Below are 19,476 nucleotides of genomic sequence, written 5' to 3'. Positions count from 1 at the left end.
GGTTTAGTTACCCCACAGCATGTAGACTGTTTCCAGGTCAGGGATTGGACATGACCCCTGCCCTAACAGGCAGATTCTTAACCTCTGGACCACGAGGCAAGTCCTTCATCACCTCTGCAGCATCAGCTGAGGTATGGCTTAAAGGGGCTTCTTATAAATGACATTTAGGATCTCTGTGCCAGGAACTGAAGACAAAGACCATGTACTTATTTCTTATTGTATCACATAAGATTAAGCCAGATTTTACCCAGTGGCTCAGAGGTAGTGATGAGCTCCTGACCACATTTGTTCTACATGAAAAGGATGTAGCATATTCAGGAAAATTTTTCAAATGGGTATGTGTCGCATGGTTGGGAAGCAGTGAAATTAAGATGCATGAGACCTGTCGTTGGATCTCTAGGTAGCTTGGGACACTAGTTTCAGCAGATGAACTAGCTGGTTATGTTACCTGCCTCACCAGAAGAGTCTTTGCTTGTTTCAGAGAAGCTGGTCAACTCTGTCACCGTTGGCAGAGTTGCTATAGAGGTCTCAGTGTGCCCTTGAACTCATAGGCCCTGTGTCTGTTGTCTTCATTGCAGGTAATTATAAGTTAATATTTGAAATGAGTGAACTCAAGCAGAAGGAATGACTTTGACTTACAATGTGGAGAGGTCAAAGTGGCCATGTGAGTAGAGATCACGCTCTCTCCTGGGCTCCCGCCAGCAGGACAAGTCCCAGAGATGTGCTCCAGGCCTGGCCAGGCATCTCCTTCTTGATGCACCAGGGGTATAAGCTCTGAACGGAAATGCCAGTTTGGGGCAGGATGTTATTTGCTCTATGGGGGTTTTGTTCTTCTTCTTTTTTATGGCTTTATTGAGGTATAATCTATGTAAGATAAATTGCACTAGTCCAAGTATAAAATTTGAGCAGTCTTGACATATGTAGAGAAACCATCACCACCATCAAGATAGCAGACATTTTCATCATCTCACCAAGTTTTCATATCCCTTGTAATCCCTTCATCTCCCACCTCATCTCCAATCAACCACTGATCTGAGGTTTCTGTCACTATAGTTTGCATTTTTTAGAATTTTATACAAATGAAATTTATATATGTGTATGTTTCTGTGTTTATATGTGTGTGTGTATTTATTCCTTATCTCCAGTTCAGCTTTAGGAAAGGAGAAAGTTCAGTTAACGTGTCCTTGGGAAATTTGGTTCGCTGAACTAGAGGTGAGGGGAACATCCCCGGAGTTAAGCTGACTCCTTTGTCTGCTAGCAGTAGTGGTCAAACTTCATCAAACTTTTTCTGAGCAGATGCTGGAGTTTAACATTCCAAAGCAGATTGGAGGCAGGGGGTTGTGGTTGACTTTCCAGAAATTGTTGTCACAAAGGCCTTTAGTGTCTTTATCGTGTGGGGTTTTATGAGGTTGTGGCATGATTGTGATAAGCATGTAAATTCTGTTACATGAAGGCGTTTCCGTGTCACTAGAGCTGTGGAGGGTGAACCTTGCACTGTCATTGAAGATCCTCCACCTCGGGAGTTTTGTGGGCATGACTCAGCCCAGAGCACCAGCCCTTATTTCATTTTCCTTATAAGATCGGGGCAGGGCTTTCTCTTTCCCTGGGTTGTTGGATAAGGACGTGAAGATGCACTGACCCACTCAAAAGTGTACCGCCAGGAACCATTACTGAGTTCCTGGTTGACTGCAGTCTCGATGCTATGCTGCCCTGCAATAATTTTTTTATAGTGAATAATTCTGTACCACAAAGCACTCTGACCCTTGTTTCTGTCCAGTCATTCTGTACTGAAAGGGCACGGGTAGGGTGTGGAGACTCTCCTCCATGGCGTTGTCCCGGCCTCACGCCTTCCCCTGTACCTGCGACTGTTGGATCTGAGCCAGAGGACTGTGTCCAGTGTGGACGTGCATGGTGATGCCATGGTGACCCCACTGCCCAGGTGGCACTTATGCTGCCTGGCAGGCAGCCCTGGAGGTATTGTTATTTCTTATAAGTGGGTCTCGAGCTTCTCCCCACACCTTGAAGGAAGGTGACTCCTTCTCACGTGAGGGATGGGGCACAGCTAACAAGTCAAGAGACATGGGTTTCAGGCATCCGCCCTCTTGGAAGAGAGGAGACACCTTGTCCCATGAGGGAATGTTAGGACTCCGAGGAAATGGGGAGAGAGGTCCTGCACCTGGCCAGGGTCCTTCAGCGAGGTCCCTGAAGTTAACCAGATGCCTTGTGCCCATGGCCCAACCTTCCTCAAAGGCAAGGACACCCTAGGCCATGTCACTGTTGAGCACCTGGACCCCAGGGTGTGGCTGAGGGGTGTGGCCAGGGCAGGGAGGACTGGGGACCCCCAGAAGCGGAAGAGGTGCAAAAAGGAGGAGAGCCATGCCTAATGTCTGCTGGCCTGCTTGCCCCAGCCTGATTTCCTGCCTGCCCTCTTTTCTCCTGTCCTCCCAGTCCACTTCCCTGGATTTCCCCATCCTCTGTCTCCTGTCCCCCATCTTCACCTTCCAGGGCTTTCTTCCAGGTTTATTTTATGTGACAGTCATCTAGGTCTAACCCTTCCAAAGCGTCTGTCAGAGGCACCAGGGTTCCATATCTGCACAGTGGCTGAACCGGCCACTGGCCGGGTGTAGCTGCTGAGTGCTTGGAACACGGCCATTGAAACTGAGAAACTCCATTTATTTTAATAAATTTAAATTTAAGAGCTGATAATTGATTCAGTTATTTGGAAAATTTTATGTTGGAGCAACTTGAGTATGTGTATATGCTTTTTTTTTTTTTGAGTTTTTTTAATGTGGACCATTTTTAAGATCTTTGTTGAATTTTGTTTCCATATTGTTTCTGTTTCATGTTTTTGGTATTTTGGCCACGAGGCATGTGGGATCTTAGTTCCTAGACCAGGGATTGAACCCACACTCCCTGCGTTGAAAGGCAAAGTCTCAACCAGTGAACCACCAGGGAAGTCCCTAAACACACTTTTTCAACTGTAAACTTTTATGAAATCTAAATATAGATCAGAAATTTTCAGTGACAATTTAGCATTTGAATGGAGATGAGCTGTAAGTATAAAATACCAAATTTCAAATACTTTAGGGAAAAATGAATGAAAATCACTCACATCAAAATACATGTTGAAATGATAGTGTTTTGAATCCACTGGTTTACATAAAATATATTATGAAAGTGTCACTGGTTTTTGTGGGAGGTTTGCTTTTTTTTGGCATGGCTACTAGAACTTTAAAATCTCACATATCACACTATACTTTATTGTATTTCTGTTGGACCCTGGGCCCTGGATTGTCCATTTAGCTGAATTTAGATGAGGAGGTAATGGGCAGCTGAAGGAGGACTGAATCTCCTCGCCATCCATGGCTCTCATCAACACACCTCTTTGAGCATCAGCCCAGATGCACCTTGCATTCAGGGAACGGAGAGAAAGGCAGTGGAGAGACGGGAGATAATTTCTGTTGCTCGTTTCTTGCTCCAGGAAGTGCTTCCTCCAACCTCCCCCATCCCTACCCCCATCCCAGTGGGATGGGAGCAAGTCTAAGGAATGGGTGTGCCTGGCTCCCCTCTGACCTCATCCCTGCAAATGGCTGTGACACCAGGAAGGATACCAAAGGGGAGGAACCAAAGAATCCTTGTATTCCAACTGAAGAGACCATCAGGGCCTGAAGAGGTTAGTAATGTTTCTGTTCCAAAGCTGGACTCACTGCTTTATCTCCTGCTGGAGCAGAGTTATCTTTGAACAGTTTACCTGTCTCGGTCCTAGGGCAACTGAAGTGAAAATCCAAAGTTTTTTTAATAACTCAAACAGGGATGGTGCCCACTTGTAACCTTTATAGAACTGCTTCCTTTAGCAAACCAGAATGTGAAATCTGGATTTAGATAAAAGATTATATGGAGGGGGACAGCAAAAAGAGTCCAAAATAAGGTAACAGTCAGGCAACCAAGAGATGCTACCAACCTGCTCCCTGTATTCAGGTCACTTTGGTTAGAAATGACTCCTTCTCTCTTTTTTATTTTTTATTTTTTCAGTACTTTTAAAAATGCATCTGTTTGGCCGTGCCGGGTCTTAGTTGTGGCACGCAGGATCTTCCATCTTCATTGCGGCACGCATTGCAGCATGTGGGATCTAGATCCCTGACCAGGCATCGAACCCAGGCCCCCTGCATCAGGAGTGTGGAATCTTAGCCACTGGACCAGCAGGGAAGTCCCATGGCTCCTTCTTTTATATTCATCTGTTCAAATATGACTTATTTTTCAAGGCTCGGCTCAGATACCGCCTTCTCCCTGAGCCAGTCAGTCCCTGATTACTCTAGACATACAAGATCCTCTAAGTGTGACTGTGTGACCAGGGCTGCACACATCGGAGGCCTGCATCCTTGGTAAAATGCTTTAGGGCATCCGTGTGTTTTCCTTTGGAGCTGGGTTCTATGACCTGGCTGCAAATGACATCATTATTCATTCTGACTTGTTCCCTATCACCATAGGCAGGGAACCCCAAAGTACTATTGTTTTGCCAATAGTAATACTTCTAGCTTCACTTCCAAAAACTAGTCTGATCTGAAAAAAACATTTTATTTACAATTTCTCATATTTGTATGTCTTCATTACAGTCATTCTTACAATAAATACAGAAGTCCTAAACAGACCATCATCACAGCCAGTGGTCCACAGGGACAGAAGGTGGTGCCCATCCCTGGGGTTTTCCAAGGGCCAGTAGGAGGCCTTCAGGGAGCTGAGTGAAGGGGAGGAGACTTTAAGGTGGAACCAATAATGGGATCAATAGTCAATGCAGCAGAACCCTAGGATGTCTGTTAAGGAAACAGGTACAGGTTTTTACTGTTATCATCATCATTTGACACTAATGAAACAGAGCAAAGGAGCTGAAGATCTCCCACTGCAGAGAGGCAGAGAAGCCAGAGCCTTGCCTGCGTCTCTGCCCCAGCCGGGGCCTGGCTTTTTCACCTCCACCCGTGCTGGGCACAGCGCCAGGCCCTCCCAGGGTGAGTGGGAGGCAGAGTATCATCAGCACCGCCACACCACTCTCCTGTAGAGGCAGGTGGCGTCAGGGAGGGAGTGAGAACCTGAGGAAAGGTTTCCCCGTTGCAGGGCTGGGTCCTCCGGAGTCCCATGCGGATTAGCAAGGAGGGCGGTGGTGTTGATTCTTGGCGCCCTCTCCCTGGCTTTGTTTTATCTGAGCCAAGAGGTCCCAGAACCTGGGCTGTGCCGAGCAGGGAGAAGCAGGAGACATGTGGCTGTTTTCACCACCCCCGTAACTTTCCATTTTTATCAACAGCCACTGTGCTAGGTACAATGACTTCTCTGTTCTCTCACAGAATGTGTCAAAAAAAGCTGTAGAAAGCTCTTTGTAATACAGCCCCACAGCTCTGGAGTGGTTTATGTCGGCTTCTGATTGGCGGTTATGGGCTGAGGCCAAGAAAGCATCATCTAATTCCCATTGCTCAGTCCTGAGGGTTGTCCCTGCTGTCATTTGATCAGCATCAGGCCGGCATGCTAATGGCAAGGCAGGATGCCGTGCCAGCCTCCAGGGTAGTCAGGCGTCTCATGTAGACAAGAGCTGTCTGAGTCTCCGAGTCCCCTGTAACTCTGCCTAGCATCACTACAAGTTACGACAGCAGACGAGAGATTTCTCAGAGTCAGAGGGAGGAGAGGGAAAAAGACATGCTAAAGAAACCTGTCACCTAGACAGGGAACTGCAAACTACCGTTGCTTTGCTAATAGTAATGCTTTTAACCTCACTTCCAAAACCTCACTTTAGATGTCCTAAAGAGAACACCCCATGCTGTCACAATGAGAGTGAGAACCATAAGGTTGTCTGTGAACTGCAAGGTTCCAGCCAGGAGAGTTTGGTGGGGGTCTCCTTCTCAGTCATGGAACAGACTGATATCCACAGGGCTCTTAGGTCAATGGGAGGAGAATGAAGGAGTTGTCTCAGAAACTGTCTTCGTCACTTGGCAGGGAAGACCATGAAGGATCTTTGTTAACATTCCATTATTTCTGGTCCGTGAATACCACGATGCCAGCCCCTGCACAAGTAACTTCCCGTTTTCATAGTTTGAAAATATATTGTAATTCAGCCATGACTTGACATCCTTCAAGTCAGAGAAGTAGGTAGGTCCCAATTCAAGGTTGACAGTAGGCTCACCACAAAGGCAGCAGAAATGAAATTTGGGCAAAAGAGACAAAGGTCTTCAACCGTTTTGCTTCTGTCTGTTTCCTCTACATACAAAAGCAGCTGAGGTCATCTCAGAAGTCACGTCTCCTCTAGGAGAGAGAAGGCAGTAACACATTTTCAAGGAACAGCCTAATTATTTATAAAATCTGTAGAGTACAAAACAGAATGATGCCCCTGACAGGAGGTTGCGTTGGGCTTAAAATTCTGTCCTCCTCACACTTCACAGCTTGACGTGCAACTTCTGATTCCAATATGATTTCTTTTCTTCTTTTTAAAATATTTATTTTTTAATTTATTTGGCTGTGTCAGGTCCTAGTTGTAGCACGTGGGATCTTCATCGCATCATGCAGGATCTTTCCTTGTGTGGCAAGAAGACTCAGTAGTTGCAGCATGAAGGCTTCGCTGGCCTGAGGCATGTGGGATCCTAGTTCCCTGAGCAGGGCTCAAACCCGTGTCTCCTGCATTTCATGGAGGACCCTAACCACTGAACCACCAAGGAAAGCCCTCCAATCTGATTTCAAAGTGAGACTTTTCCAGATCTTATGTGTCTTCTCTCTCGCTAAGGTCTGTTTAGTTAGTGCATCTCATCTGAAGGACAGACAGGACTTGGAAAGTGGCTTACTGTACTGCAAAGAATATTTCTTGTTTTCTTTTTGTCTCTGACACCTTGACCCTTCCTGTTCCCCGGCCACCACCGCCCCCCTCCCCCCAGCCCTCAATTGTAAGGTCAGGCTAAAGGTTTTGTCATAGCAGAAGGAAATTGAACAAGCCCTTCTCCGAGGAAAGAAATGGAGCCTCAAAAACAAAGCTTCAGCAGAGACCGCACGTTCTCACCTGTAAGCATGGACAAGAAGCAGATTCCCAGACACTTGAAACCACACTCACATGAACCCCTGGATGAAAGTGTTTTCCAGCCAGTAACAGCCCCAGCAGGCAATACAGTTTGTGCCCCGAGAATCCAAACCACTGAAAGGCCACACACGTGAAGCAGACAGCTTAGAGTTCCCGCCTCCTTGGCGAGTTCTTCCCATCCACACTCCCACTGCGGGTGGTGGCATGACAGCAGAATGGTAGGGTCCCCCCAAGCGTCTAAGGTGTTTGTGGGCTGAACTCAGAAAACCCTCAGATGTGTCACGTGTCCAGGGAGCCACAGCGGTTTGCGTCCAAAGCCAAGTCCTCCCTTGGACGTGCCTGGGCCTTCCAGGGCCTCAGGCATGGGCCTCAGTCTCCTGCTTGATGGCTGGTTTGTAGATGACTCCTTTGTTGGCACCTTTTTTGCTACTGGAGCAACAAGAACATACGAATTTTGTTAGTCAGAGAGGAAAGAGAGGCAAGAACAGCCTGACTCAGCTATGGAATGAGGCAAGTCAAACCCTTCTCTTGGAAACCTCTCTCAAGTTCCATTGGTCTTGGGAGGAAATGCCCCCCAATAACCGCTAACCAAAATGGAAACTGTTCATTTTTCAACTGTTCTCTTTCAACACCTGATGATACTAGACCTGCATTTTGATGAAGGTCTCATTACCATGCTGCTCAGATCTCTGATTCCCATAGGGTTTCTGGCAACCTTTTATGTTTTTTCATACCAGGAAAAATAAGTTAGGTTATTTTAGGCAATAAGAACATGAGCAAAGGGCATTAGTGTGAATGAGAAATCAAAATTTTCCTCAATTTTCTTTTTGGGTTTAGAGAAGAAAAACCAGATGAAAAGATCTTAGAAAGAAGCAGCCTTGGTGCTTGTGTTTAGGCACCAAAATCAAGAAGCTTGTCCAAGGTCCACGCTGGCAGACACACCTCCAGCCCTGAGCACCGCGATCTGCCAGCATCAGCCTCTCACGCCAAGGCCTCGATCAGTGGTGTTTTGGAGATGGCACTCCAAGGATAAGCTGGTACGGGTGGCACAGCTCCTCATTATGCACCCTGCCTTCCCAGACAGATCAATTCTCATGGACACAGAGCCACCCACTCCCATTTCAAACCCACACCAGCTCACCTCTTTCTCCTTCTTAAAAGCCAAATGGATACCGCCAGGACAATACAGATGCCGAGACCACAGGCCAGGGCCACGGAAAGGACGATGCCTGGGGAGGGGTAATGCACACACGTTACAAGCCTCCCTTCCCTTCATCTCATCCCCATGTGTGCCGTCAGGTGACAGCTGCAGGGTCATCCACAGAAAGGTGTAACTTCCCCGCCTCTGTTTTCAAGTTCTGGTCTCTGGCTGAGCAGGACTGGCTGGAGTACTCACAGGGGCCATTTGCAAATTGTAGCGATTATCCAGCAGGGGTTCTCAAACTTGCACCAGCATCATCTGAAGAGCTTGTTTCAAATGTATACTCTTTTTGAGCCCAAGCTTCAGAGTCTGATTCAGTCTGGAATTTGGCCCAGGAACCTGCATTTTTACCAAACACCTCTAGCTTATGCTGATGTATTGATATGTGGTCCATGAACCACACTTTGAGAAACCCTGGGTTACATAATAAAAAGTTACTCTATTTTGCCTTGCTGGATTCAAGGCCCATTGAGATGCCTCTTCATCAGCTTTGACCTCAAGTTCTATTGCACAGTCCTAAGCAGTCCCAAACAGCCAGGGCCCATTGCCAAGGTCAACTGGCTGGTCACCCGACCTCCATATCTTGGCTTTGGCCTAGTCTTTAGGCACTGCTTTCCCACCCTGGCCAACAGAAGGTCTTGGATAGGCTCTTTGAATGTACACATGCTATAAAGTGATTAGGTCTTTCATTAGAGGAGCATTTGATTGGGAGCTCATCTTTGAATCAGAGAGCGACTTGAGGGTAAGACACACAGTGAGGAGGGGGCCAGGAGTCAGAGTGACAGCACAGAGAAGCAGAGAGGATGAGCTGGAGGTCTCAGAGGCCCAGATCACACCGAGAATCACAGCGATCACCCAGCTGCAGCATGCACGGCCGGCCGGCCACATACCCGGACTCAGTCCTGTGCAGGGAGGGTCTGGCACTTCGGAGGGGAGAGGAAAAGATTGGAAGTTAACCGAGGCAAACCATGGCAGATTTGACCTGTGTGTTGACTGACACACTCCCTTTGGTTGGTTGGAGGTACGGGGCTAATGCAGCCCTTCTGGGGATGCTCCCTCTTGGCTCAGGTGAAGGGAATTGCCCACCCAGGGAACTCACACCATGAACCCTCCCCCCATGCTCCTTTATCATCGCAGTCTCTGTACTTTGGTAAGACTTCAGCTTTTCATCCAATGTGGCCAGCTTGAAAGGTGAGGAAAGGTAAGAATCAGAGTCTATCTGGGTAGGCTCTTATCTGCTTCCCTGGCACCCGCCTCTCGTCCTCAGCAAAGAACTTTCTAGGTGCTGGCTGGCTCGGGCTGGCAGAGCTTGGTTAGAACCTGTTACCAGACTTCCACATCTATCCCCATCCAGTGTTATTGTGGTTTTGTTCTGTTTTCACTTTGGTTCCACTGGAGAAATCCATCCACCATACCAGTCTCCCTTCCCTGGTATGTGGAACCAGAGGACTGTGTCCACTTCCATGAGTTATTGTTGGGGATGAATGGGGTGAGTTAGAGGTCTTCAGTGGGGCTGAAATAGTGCCTAGCAATCTAAGGAGAAAGCTTATAGTCAGCCTGCTAAGGACCTCTCAGGGAGGGCCATGGGTGAATCCATTCTCTCGGGTAATACAGAGGAGCCTGGTCACGAAGCCTCCGGGTTACCCCAGCTGCTTGCAGGCTCTCAGAACTGCTCCTCCTCCCAGTCATACCCTCCATCTACAGAAAGTCTGCTTACACAGACCTGCTTATCCACTGGTTTTCTGATCTCAGTAGAAACTTCTAGCTTATGTGTGTGTTTGGTGTGGGGGGTGGGTATTCCAAGCTGGAGTTGTGCAGATGGTAGCCACCCAGCCAGACACTCCAGAGAGCCTGTGCCCACGGAGCCTACTGAGGTGACAGAGACTCAACCAAGTATGAGATGCCAGCAGAGGGCCAGGGTCCACCTCCCCCTGGGGCACTTGATACCCCGAGGAACCAGACCTAAGACTAGAGAGCGAGGTTTTACTCACCCCTTCTCCTGCCATCTGGCCCCTTCAAGTCTGGCTGATTCTCCTGGAGCTATCAGCCCCATCTTCTTTCCCTACTCTCTTCTTTGCCTACTATCTTCTTCCACAATCTCATACTGAGTCTGTAACCTCATTGGTCCAAGCCTGGGCTCTAGGAGCCCTTGGTCTGGCTTCCTGGGTGGCCCCAGGCTGTTGTAAGGATGACTGGAGCAGGTATGGTTAGGAGCCATCCACAAAGAACAGGGTGGCCTGTTCTCTTGGCTCTTGCCAGCCACCACTGGCAGCCCACAGCCTCTTGAGTGGCAAAGAACGTGGCTCCCCTGGCCTGATTCCCTGCCCTGAACACAAGGACCAGTCTGTGGCTTGGGGAGACCCTCAGGACATGAGTCTCCCCCTGGGGAGGGCATCAAGTGTTTGTACAGCATATGCTCTGTTCTCTGCATGGCCTGTGGCCTCTGCACACTGTAATTTGGTGTTTTGTTTTGTTTAAGGTACCTAAAGGTAACCAAGGCCTCCAGGATCTTAAAAACAACCACCACCGAAAAGAACCCCAATTGGTCGTGGGTTTTCTTTTTTTTCCCCTCCAGATGCTTGTGGTACCAAACTCGTTCTTGCCATGTAAGATGGTCACTAGTAAGCCTGACCACTTGGTTAAGCTGTCCAAACTGGATGTTTCTAAAATTGTCGCTTTCACAGCCACCTTGAAGATCCTGAGAGCCAGGCAGGTCCCCAGACAGCTGACAGCCCATCTCCGGGGCTGGAGGAGTTGCCCCCCAGGCCATGGTCTTAGGGAGCAGAGCAAAGGCTCCAGAAGCAAGGCTCCAGGCTTGAGGCTTTTCTCAAGAGCACATGACCCAGCTGGGTGGCTGTTCTGGAAGGAGAGTCTGATTTTCCTGCGTCACTGAGCAGTGTCCTTGGCTGTTTTAGGCCTATAAACAATAGCTTAGTTTAATTCAGGGCTCTAACGTGGGTTCCTTGCTTCTGGGTGACGACTGGTTAGGGCCTAATTTGCCGCTCCTCGGAAACAGTGAAACAAGACCAAGCAGGTGGAAGATGAGGAAATCCCCAGATTATGGGATAGAGACTTCACAGCTAAGTGTTTGATGCAGCAAAAACAGAGCAGTTTGACTGAGCAGGTGAAGCATTTGAGGCACTTGGGAAGAGAAACGGTGGCGAGGGCAGCACCCGGTGAGAATTCTGCCTGCCAGGAAGCCCAGGACAGGACGGTGATGTTGGATGCTCTCCCCTGCAGGTGAGACAGCACCAAGCCTCAGGGAGCCGGGCTCCTCTGTGGAACTGGGTGCAGCATAAGGCTTAGGTCCCAGTGGAGGCAGAAGTCAGAGCATCTGATAACTGCAGGGCAAGCATGCATGCATGCCAAGTCGCTTCAGTCGTGTCTGATTCTTTGCCACCCTATAGACTGTAGCCCGCCACAAGGGGAAGTCACAAAAGGCACCAGGAGAACTGATCGGGGGACTGAAGAACTAGCACCCAGTGACAGAAGCCAAAACCTGCATCCCTGCAGAGCCCCTGGAATGGTGCCAAGAATGGGCATCAAAGATGCTGCAGGGAGGGGCAGAGATTCATTTGCAGATTGATTAAACAAAGAAATGGTTTCTGAAGTCGAATGAGACAGGGAGTTCCCACAGAAGGTCGGACAGGAAGAACAAGACAGGCTGGTTGATGGCAGTGGGCCACGAGAGCCACAGGATGAGAATGCAGTAAGGGCTCCTGAGCTGGTAGGAGGGTTGCACGCGGTACAGACATGGCAGAGCCGCCTGCTCTCCAGGCAAGGCTCTGGTGTGAGTCAGGGCAAGCAGAGGTGGGGCAGTACTGCACACAGAAGGGATCACACAGATATGGAAGAACCCCAGTGCCACATGCCTCACTGGGGAAGGTTCAGAACCCCGAGATCGACATGCTGCTCGCCACAGGGTACAACTACCTGTTCTGGCTGGCTCAGGAGCTGCGTCTTCCACTGGTATCTTGCTGGACCGAGAGAGGCTGGTTAACTGCATGTGAGGTCTTCTGGAGCCTCAAGTGCACACACAGAAAAGTCCAGCAGGAGGAACAAACACCTCCTGTATACAGCTCAAAGTTCCTAGAACAAGTCTAGCAATTTCTAGGTGTATTTGCAATTCTGCTTATTCAAACAGAGTTTTGAATAAAAAGGATACAATCCTTTTCAAAGTATTAAAGTATGGGCTGTTGTGGTAGGTGACATGTTCTATAGTAATTACATATGTACACATTACATATGTCTTTAGCAGGCTCCAGTCTTATAAAAGAGGCGGGAGCATTTGGGTTTAGCAGGGATTTGAGAGTTTAAATATATAAAATCCAGTTTCAGCTGGTAAAATCCTTATTATCATGCTTAATATAAGTCATAGACTCAAGCAACTGAAATGCTGGTCCTCTCTTTGGAGGATGTTTTGTTAAGAAAAGTAAAAGAAGATGCCCTCTATAACCACAGAGCATAACATCTTAAAAGGCTATATTTTACTGGAGTTTTTTCTTAACACAATGGAACCTATTAAATAACTTCTACAAATAAATCTGCCCAAAAGAGACCACCAGATTACACGAGGGAACTGGCTTTCTATGACCCACGTTAGGGTCTGAAGGCTTTGCCTTCCAGATTGCAGGAATGCTGGCCCAGAAGAGAGAGCCATGTTGTTCTGAGGGGCCTAAACCCTGGCACAATGGGCATGGGTTGTGACGCAGCACCAGGCGCTTCGTGCTCTCTGCCTCCTGTGGTGGGTCAGGCTGTCTGGGCCGCAGGTTTGACTAGTGCTGGGACCTCTCATGCCCGTCAGGTCAGAGGAGGACAGAAGGCCAGACAGCATCTGTCAGCAACTCCCCCCAGGCCTCTGACACTTGACAACTACATTCTGATCTTTATGTGTTCCTCAACAAGCAGATTGATTTCAATGCTGTTGACAAATTGACAGCAAAGCAAAATAAGACTTCCTAAAACTAAAACTTGACAGCCAATCAGACTTCTGTTCAGATGGTTCTTCGGAGAAGATACTGGTGGGGGAGGGGAAGGGAGCTGAGTCAGCTCTATCCTTTCAAACTTGCCATGAGCACCAGGCACAGAAAGCGTGCAAGACACCCATCGTCCCTGCTCTAGGGGCTTGTAGTCTATGGATAATACAGATTTTTTTTTTTGTACATGATAATAGATCATTACTCTGTGTTATGCTAAGAACTGTAACAGAGGTATAGAGAGCTATAACTGTGTTCTGGCCACGCAGGAGCAGGAGACTGTAGGTCACCCTCAGGGGAGTGGGGAAGGATGGCAGGATATGATTGGAGTTGGGTCCTGACAGAATTTTCCAGGTGGGAGAGGTGCAGGGCATCCCAGACTGAGGGCCCCGTGTGTGACAGTCTGTAGCATGCACACGGGAAGCACCAGCTGTGTTGCAGAAAACCCCCCAGGGCAGTATCGGGGAGGCAGGGGAGACACCCTGGAAGGCTCAGCTGGTGCTGGACCATGAATGGTGGTCCCAGGCTTCTGCCTGACCCCTTTTCCTCCTGTCTGGTCCAGAGGCTTGTTGGAAGTGAAGAGAACATCGCTGGCAAGGTGTTCTCTTCTCCACTGTGGAAGAGAAACATGGGGCTAATGTGGGGCGTACTCAGTAACACGTGGCGTGATGAACTGCATTAGGTGTGACTAGGACTCCATTTCTCAGCACATTTGATGATTATTCCTGACTATTCAGATGCTGTATGTGTGGAGGGGGATTCGTAGGTAGGAACTCTTCTGGTCTTTCATTTGGTTACTGGGAAGAATTGATAGTTTTTCATCTAATAGAGTTTATTTATAAATAAGAACTTTTAGAGACACAAGGTCAATAACCACAAAGCATACATTCTGGTCTCAAAAAATTAGATAATTAGCCATCTTAGCTTTGTAAGATTTTTTTTTCACTCTCTCTCTTTAAAACATTTTGTGAAACTACCCAGGTCCCTGAGGATAAAGCAGATTCTAACCATGCTACTCCACAGCTTGGCTGAGCCCTACCCCTCGACCGCCCGGCTGTATTGTCTAAGGGTCACCTCAGTTGGCTCCGGGCTGCGAGGTATGGGACATGCACTAGCTCAGCTCAAACCCACTAAAGACATGATTATAGAAACTTTTTGGCTCCCTCTTGTCCTTCGAGTTTCCCTTGCCCTGACATGTTGAGAACAGAGCCTGATAACATCAGTATTTGGGTTTAATCGGTCTGGCTTTACTACCCTATGGGCCCAGTGTTGATGTCTTCAGCTGGGAAGTTTCGCAGAACTGAGACTTGGGCCCCTGGGCTGTATAACTCTGCCTCTGCCATCTTTCTCCTCCCTCACATCGGGCATCTGACTCCTGCGAGATCTGGATGCTCTCAGGATGGGTTTTCTCCAAGACCCCACGTTGAGGACTTGAGTCTTGTCGCCCCGCCTCAGCTCAAGACTTCATTTGTGCCACTTGGAAGAGGCAATTTTTTTTAAGAGCTGAAAAAAAATGCCCTGGCACAACTTTCACTTCTCTCCAAAAAAGTGGGCATTTTAACCAAAGACAGGAAGAAACAACATACGTGAGAGAAAAAAATACAAAAAGAAGGGATGGAGCAGAATGATGAGGGGATTCAGGCTGCTGCCTCAGAGGCATCTGGACCCCTGCTTGAGAGATTTGTTTGCTTCCTTGAAGGTGAATAGTTCTATCTTATCTACATCTCTCAGCCTTGGACCTACCCAATTACACTCAAATTTTAAAGGAAGATGGGAAACAGGGTTAGAATAGAATGAAGACCAGGGCATGTCACATAAAACCCTAGAATTCTGTCATCCGAGTGGGGGAAAGTCTTGGGCCTGGGAAAGTCATTGTACAAATGCCTGGGGCAGTGGTTCTCAATCAGGGGCAACTTTGCCCCTCCTCCCCAGAGACACTTGACAATGTCTAGAGACATTTTGGCTGTCACAGGTGGATATGCTGCTGGTATCTAATGGGTAGAGGTCAAGGATGCTGCGCAACATCATACAGTGCATAGGACAGCCGCCACAACAAGATTATCCAGCTCCGAAAGTCAGTATTGACATACCAAGACCAAGAAACCCTACCTGAGGGCTGTCAGAGACTCTGTACCTCTTAAGGACAGAAACCAAGTTCTGTGTTCCTTTTCCAGCATGGTTAAGGAAAAAGCAGGGCCCAGTTACGTGATTCAGTCCCAGTCGTTCCAGTTTGGTTAAACCCTAGATCCCCCCTCTCAAAGTTCATGTACTTTGTTTATTAAAGGATTTTCTTCACATTACTTTTCTCCTGGCAGAAAACTCCAGAGTTTTCATTGTCCAACTGCATAGTTTCTGTTAACTTTCAGAGAAGACCCTGAATTAAACCAGCCCCTAATTATAGACATGTCCCAGTGAAAGAGCGTGCAGACAATTTGAGTCCAAATTACTCAAGGTTCCTGCTGACAGACAAGCTCACCCCATCAACCCAAAGGGCACGTTACAGTCTTTGACCTGCTCCACATTGGTGTGAGGAGGCTCTTGTGAATGGCAGGTGCCCCTGGGAGGATGAGGTTTGGTTCTTCATTCTTTGGGGCTGACTCAGCCTTGCTTCTTGGGAAAACAGCCCCATTAGCTGCCCGAGTCTTTGGGACTTGAGAGGGAGGGGAGAATTCTAGCCAAGTTTCTATAATCAGCCTCCAAATGAACAGGTTTGCCTTGGACAGCCATGGATTCTCACTCCAAGGAATGAGCCCAGCCCCACTCCTGGGAGCAATAGCTCCAGGTGAGCTCTGCAGGACAGGTGGTGGCAAAGCTGCATTTGGGCTGTGATCTCCAATGTCCTAAGCTGGAGCCCGTCTGCTTCAAGGCCCCTCAAGCTCCCCCAGCCTGCCTGGGAAGGTCTACTGAAGCGCTCTGCCACCAGCCTGATTGCACTTCCTGCTCTACAGGCGCCAGCTTAGACCTGAGCCGGTCTAAGAAGATGGCTAATTATCCCCATGTTCATTGTACACGTGGGGGTTACTTCTGGATGTCAAGTTCCTGCACGGTTTCTTCTGATCCTCTGTAACTGCCCTCACACACTGTCCCTGAAACGTAAAGTCAGGATGGGCAGTTGTTAGTATCCACTGAGAACATGTTAGCACGGAAAGGATGTTAGCTCACCTAGTCCAGCCTGTCACTTTATAGCTGAGGGAACCAAGGCCAAAGAAGGGACATTATTTTCCCACATCATACAGCCAGGAGGAAACAAGGTATGACCTTGAACCTGAGTCTCCTAACTGGGAGGTGGGGGTGGGGAGAATGTTCCTGTCACCCTGTCCTCTGTGACTTGTAGAGACTTAGTGCAAAAGAACAGAACTGACTGTTATCCTTGAATCACAAGCAAAATTCTGCCTGATCTATGTTGGCAGAGTCCCTTATCTCTAGGAAGAGTTTTATTTTATTTAAGAATTGAAGCATTTCCGTGTAACCCTTGACTACTACCCAGTTTATTTAGAATAGGAAAAGAGAATGTTATAAAGTGGAACTTCTATGGAGCGACCCCTCTCCTGACCACTCAAGAGTCCCAGGTTGGGGGTAGCTCAAGAGTCTTCAGTGAGAAAGTGAAGTTGGAGATTTGAAGAGTGTGGGCCTCTTGCCCCCTTCCCGGGGCCCCCAGCCATCTTCATGTAGATACAGAACAAGTCAAGATGTTAAATGTCCATATGGGGAGTTACGGTTACAGATTTAGAGGGAATAACTGAGCTTCTGCAGCTCAGGAAGAAACCAAACTATTATGTCTCGTTCAGTATAGATTCTCGGTGGCTGTGCAAGCTTCAGGGAGATGAGACAAAAGGCAGTTCTGAAGATGCTTTCTTGTCTAACGGGCCCTGCGACGTTAGACCATGAGCTGCTTGTGCTCAGACATGGGTTATGTCCGTTTTCTAAAAGGAGAAACTCTGGACCTTGGTGGTGCTAGTGCCACGAATCACCTGGCAAGGCTAAAGATGGGCCTGGATGCCAAGAATGCCTGTAAGAAGTTCAGTGTTTGATCTCAGAAAAGGGTCCTACTCGCGTATCTCTCTCTCCTCCATCTGTGGGAGACACCTAGTCTTAATGAGGATTCTGCTCCATGTGCCTGGAGTCCCTGGCTTGTGCTTCTCTTCAAAGGCTCAAGGGAGTCAAGGTCAGTGAAGGGAGACCTCAGTAAACCCACACTCAGTAGCTCCTCACATACCTGGCTCCTTTGGCAGCCAGAGTGCTCTTAACCCACCTCCTAAGGGCATGAGTGACAGTGCCCAAGGCCAGGGCACCTGACTTCATACGGAACAGACATCGTGGCACCACACTGCCCACATGCCACACCTCCTTACCTTGTTGGAAGGAGACATACACCAGCCTCTCGTCAAACTTCTGGACCCGCCGAAAGTTGTTGACCATCTCTCTGGGGGACGGGTCATCCATGTGCGTGCAGTACAGGTCTGTCTCCAACTTCATCAGCTGTAGGCAAAGAGCAGAAACACCCCCTGAAGGCAGAGTGATGCCCCCTTGCCTGACCTCAAGGCAAGGACTGCCAGATCTCACCTCTGAGGCCTGGCGGGAGACCCCTGAGAAGGTGGTGGGAGAAAGCTGCCCCTCCCCTGCAGGTGTCTGAGTGCTGGCCCATGTGTCTTCCCACTTCCCCGGGCCAGCGGGAGGGTGTGTACTGTTAGCTCCTGATTGCACGTGCAATCTGCCCTGCAGGGAGCGAAACCTGGGATGTCAAGGGGCTCCCCCACCTCCCAAAGAGACTGCATTCCTCTCCTGAGCCTCATTCAGAGCCCAGTCTAGTTAGAGGGGCCTGGGGCTTAGTCTGATGGTCCCATCAAAAGGAACAGAAACAGGCAGGCAAGAACCTCACAGGTCATCCACTAGTTTCATGGTATTTTCATGCACACACATAGATTACATAACTGTTTCCAAGGCAGTTTCTGGGTTAGAACATTAATGCCTCCCCAATCATTTCATCTCTTGATTCATCATGTCTTTATTCCTGTTTGCCTATTTGCTGTCATTTATCGAGGTTACTCAGGTACTCCATAGTAAAAAGGGAGGAGCAGCAATGAGAGCTGTGCTGGGCTCATGGGTGGGTGAGCCAGCAGGCAGATCCGCCTCCTGGGCAACGATGCTTCTTCCTGATGAATTTGAGCTGTGGAGCAGAGACACGAGCAGTGACTTGGAACTCAGCTCCACCTTGGGCCTTTGCTGGTGACCCCAATGTCTCCTTGACTCTCTAACCCTCACTTTCATCACCTAAGAAATGAGAGAGTTAGAGATGATTGCTATGGATTCCATTCCCCAGTTTTGCACTACCTAAGCTTCTTGAGGGTTTCCCAGGTGGTGCCAGTGGTAAAGAACCCGCTTGCCAGTGAAGGAGACATAAGCGACGTGGGTTTGAGCCCTGTGTCAGGGAGATCCCCTGGAGGAGGAAATGGCAGCCCACTCCAGTATTCTTGTCTGGCGAATTCCGTGGACAGAGGAACCTGGTTGGGCTACAGTCCACGAGGTCACAAAGAGTCAGAGTGACTCACCAGGCACACACTCCCATGAGCTTCTTGAAGGCAGAGACCCTCACTTCCTTATCGCTGCACTCCCCACCCCCTGGGTTTGTTAAATCATCTAACCTGATCCTGTCTATTCCACCCCAGGTAAGGAGCCATGCGCTTTCCTGCCTGGGAGGTGAAACTCTCCACTGGGGGACAGGTTAGGAAACACAGCCTAACAACTCATATTTAAAGAACTGCGGAGATAGACTCATTCTCCCCTCTTGACTTGACAGCTCCACTTTTGAAGCCCAGCCTGTGATTTCCAAAGTACTTCCAGGCCCCTGTGGTATCTGGAGAGGTTTTGAATAGCTGCCAATGAAACTCTGAGTGAGGTAGTCAGGTCGTCAATTATGATACAGGCGGTGCAGGGTCCGAGGTACCACGTGGTCTACGACAAGGAAGAGCACGACAGTTACCTGCTCCTGGGAAATTTGCACAGGGTTCCGGAACACCGTCCAGAGCACAGTGGGGTAGCAGGGAGGTGTAGTCAGGGACCCCCTGTAGCGGTAGTACTCTTCAGGCCTCTCTGGCAGCAGCTCTTCTATGCTGAAACCTGGAATGAACACTTCTTGGCCTGGAGAGACATGTTGGGGTATAAGGTCACCTTCCTCCCCAAGGCAGAGGTACAGCTGAGCCTATAACAGCCTAGGAACATGAACTAGCCCCATTCTGAGCTACCTGGTTCCA

At 48.7% G+C, this 19,476-nt stretch overlaps 2 protein-coding genes across 8 annotated transcripts in view; one reads left to right on the top strand and one right to left on the bottom strand.

Annotated features, from left to right (window-relative positions):
• Window positions 1-19,476, top strand: part of APH1B (aph-1 homolog B, gamma-secretase subunit) — a 116,119-nt gene that overhangs the window by 52,860 nt on the left and 43,783 nt on the right. Inside the window, exon 7 of one of the 3 annotated variants that reach the window (XM_070797449.1) lies at window positions 3,482-6,024. The exons of the other annotated variants lie outside the window; for them this stretch is intronic. The gene's annotated coding sequence lies outside the window, so the exon portion shown is untranslated. Of the gene's footprint in view, window positions 1-3,481; window positions 6,025-19,476 lie in introns of those variants that run through there. 3 annotated transcript variants of the gene reach the window in all.
• Window positions 4,562-19,476, bottom strand: part of CA12 (carbonic anhydrase 12) — a 64,938-nt gene continuing 50,023 nt past the window's right edge. Inside the window, exons 7-11 of one of the 5 annotated variants that reach the window (XM_070797447.1) lie at window positions 19,206-19,363; window positions 17,578-17,704; window positions 9,140-9,172; window positions 8,190-8,277; window positions 4,562-7,474 (exon numbers count right to left, since the gene is read on the bottom strand). In XM_070797447.1, the coding sequence (XP_070653548.1) occupies window positions 7,405-7,474; window positions 8,190-8,277; window positions 9,140-9,172; window positions 17,578-17,704; window positions 19,206-19,363 (476 nt within the window). In that variant the 3' untranslated portion in view covers window positions 4,562-7,404. The other 4 variants (XM_070797446.1, XM_070797448.1, XM_019968715.2 and 1 more) reach the window with 4 other exon arrangements.

Source organism: Bos indicus, chromosome 10 (genome assembly GCF_029378745.1).
Source record: "Bos indicus isolate NIAB-ARS_2022 breed Sahiwal x Tharparkar chromosome 10, NIAB-ARS_B.indTharparkar_mat_pri_1.0, whole genome shotgun sequence".
Classification (NCBI taxonomy): domain Eukaryota; kingdom Metazoa; phylum Chordata; class Mammalia; order Artiodactyla; family Bovidae; genus Bos; species Bos indicus.
Note: the sequence above shows the minus strand (reverse complement) of the source record. Positions and strands in the feature narration are given on the sequence as shown.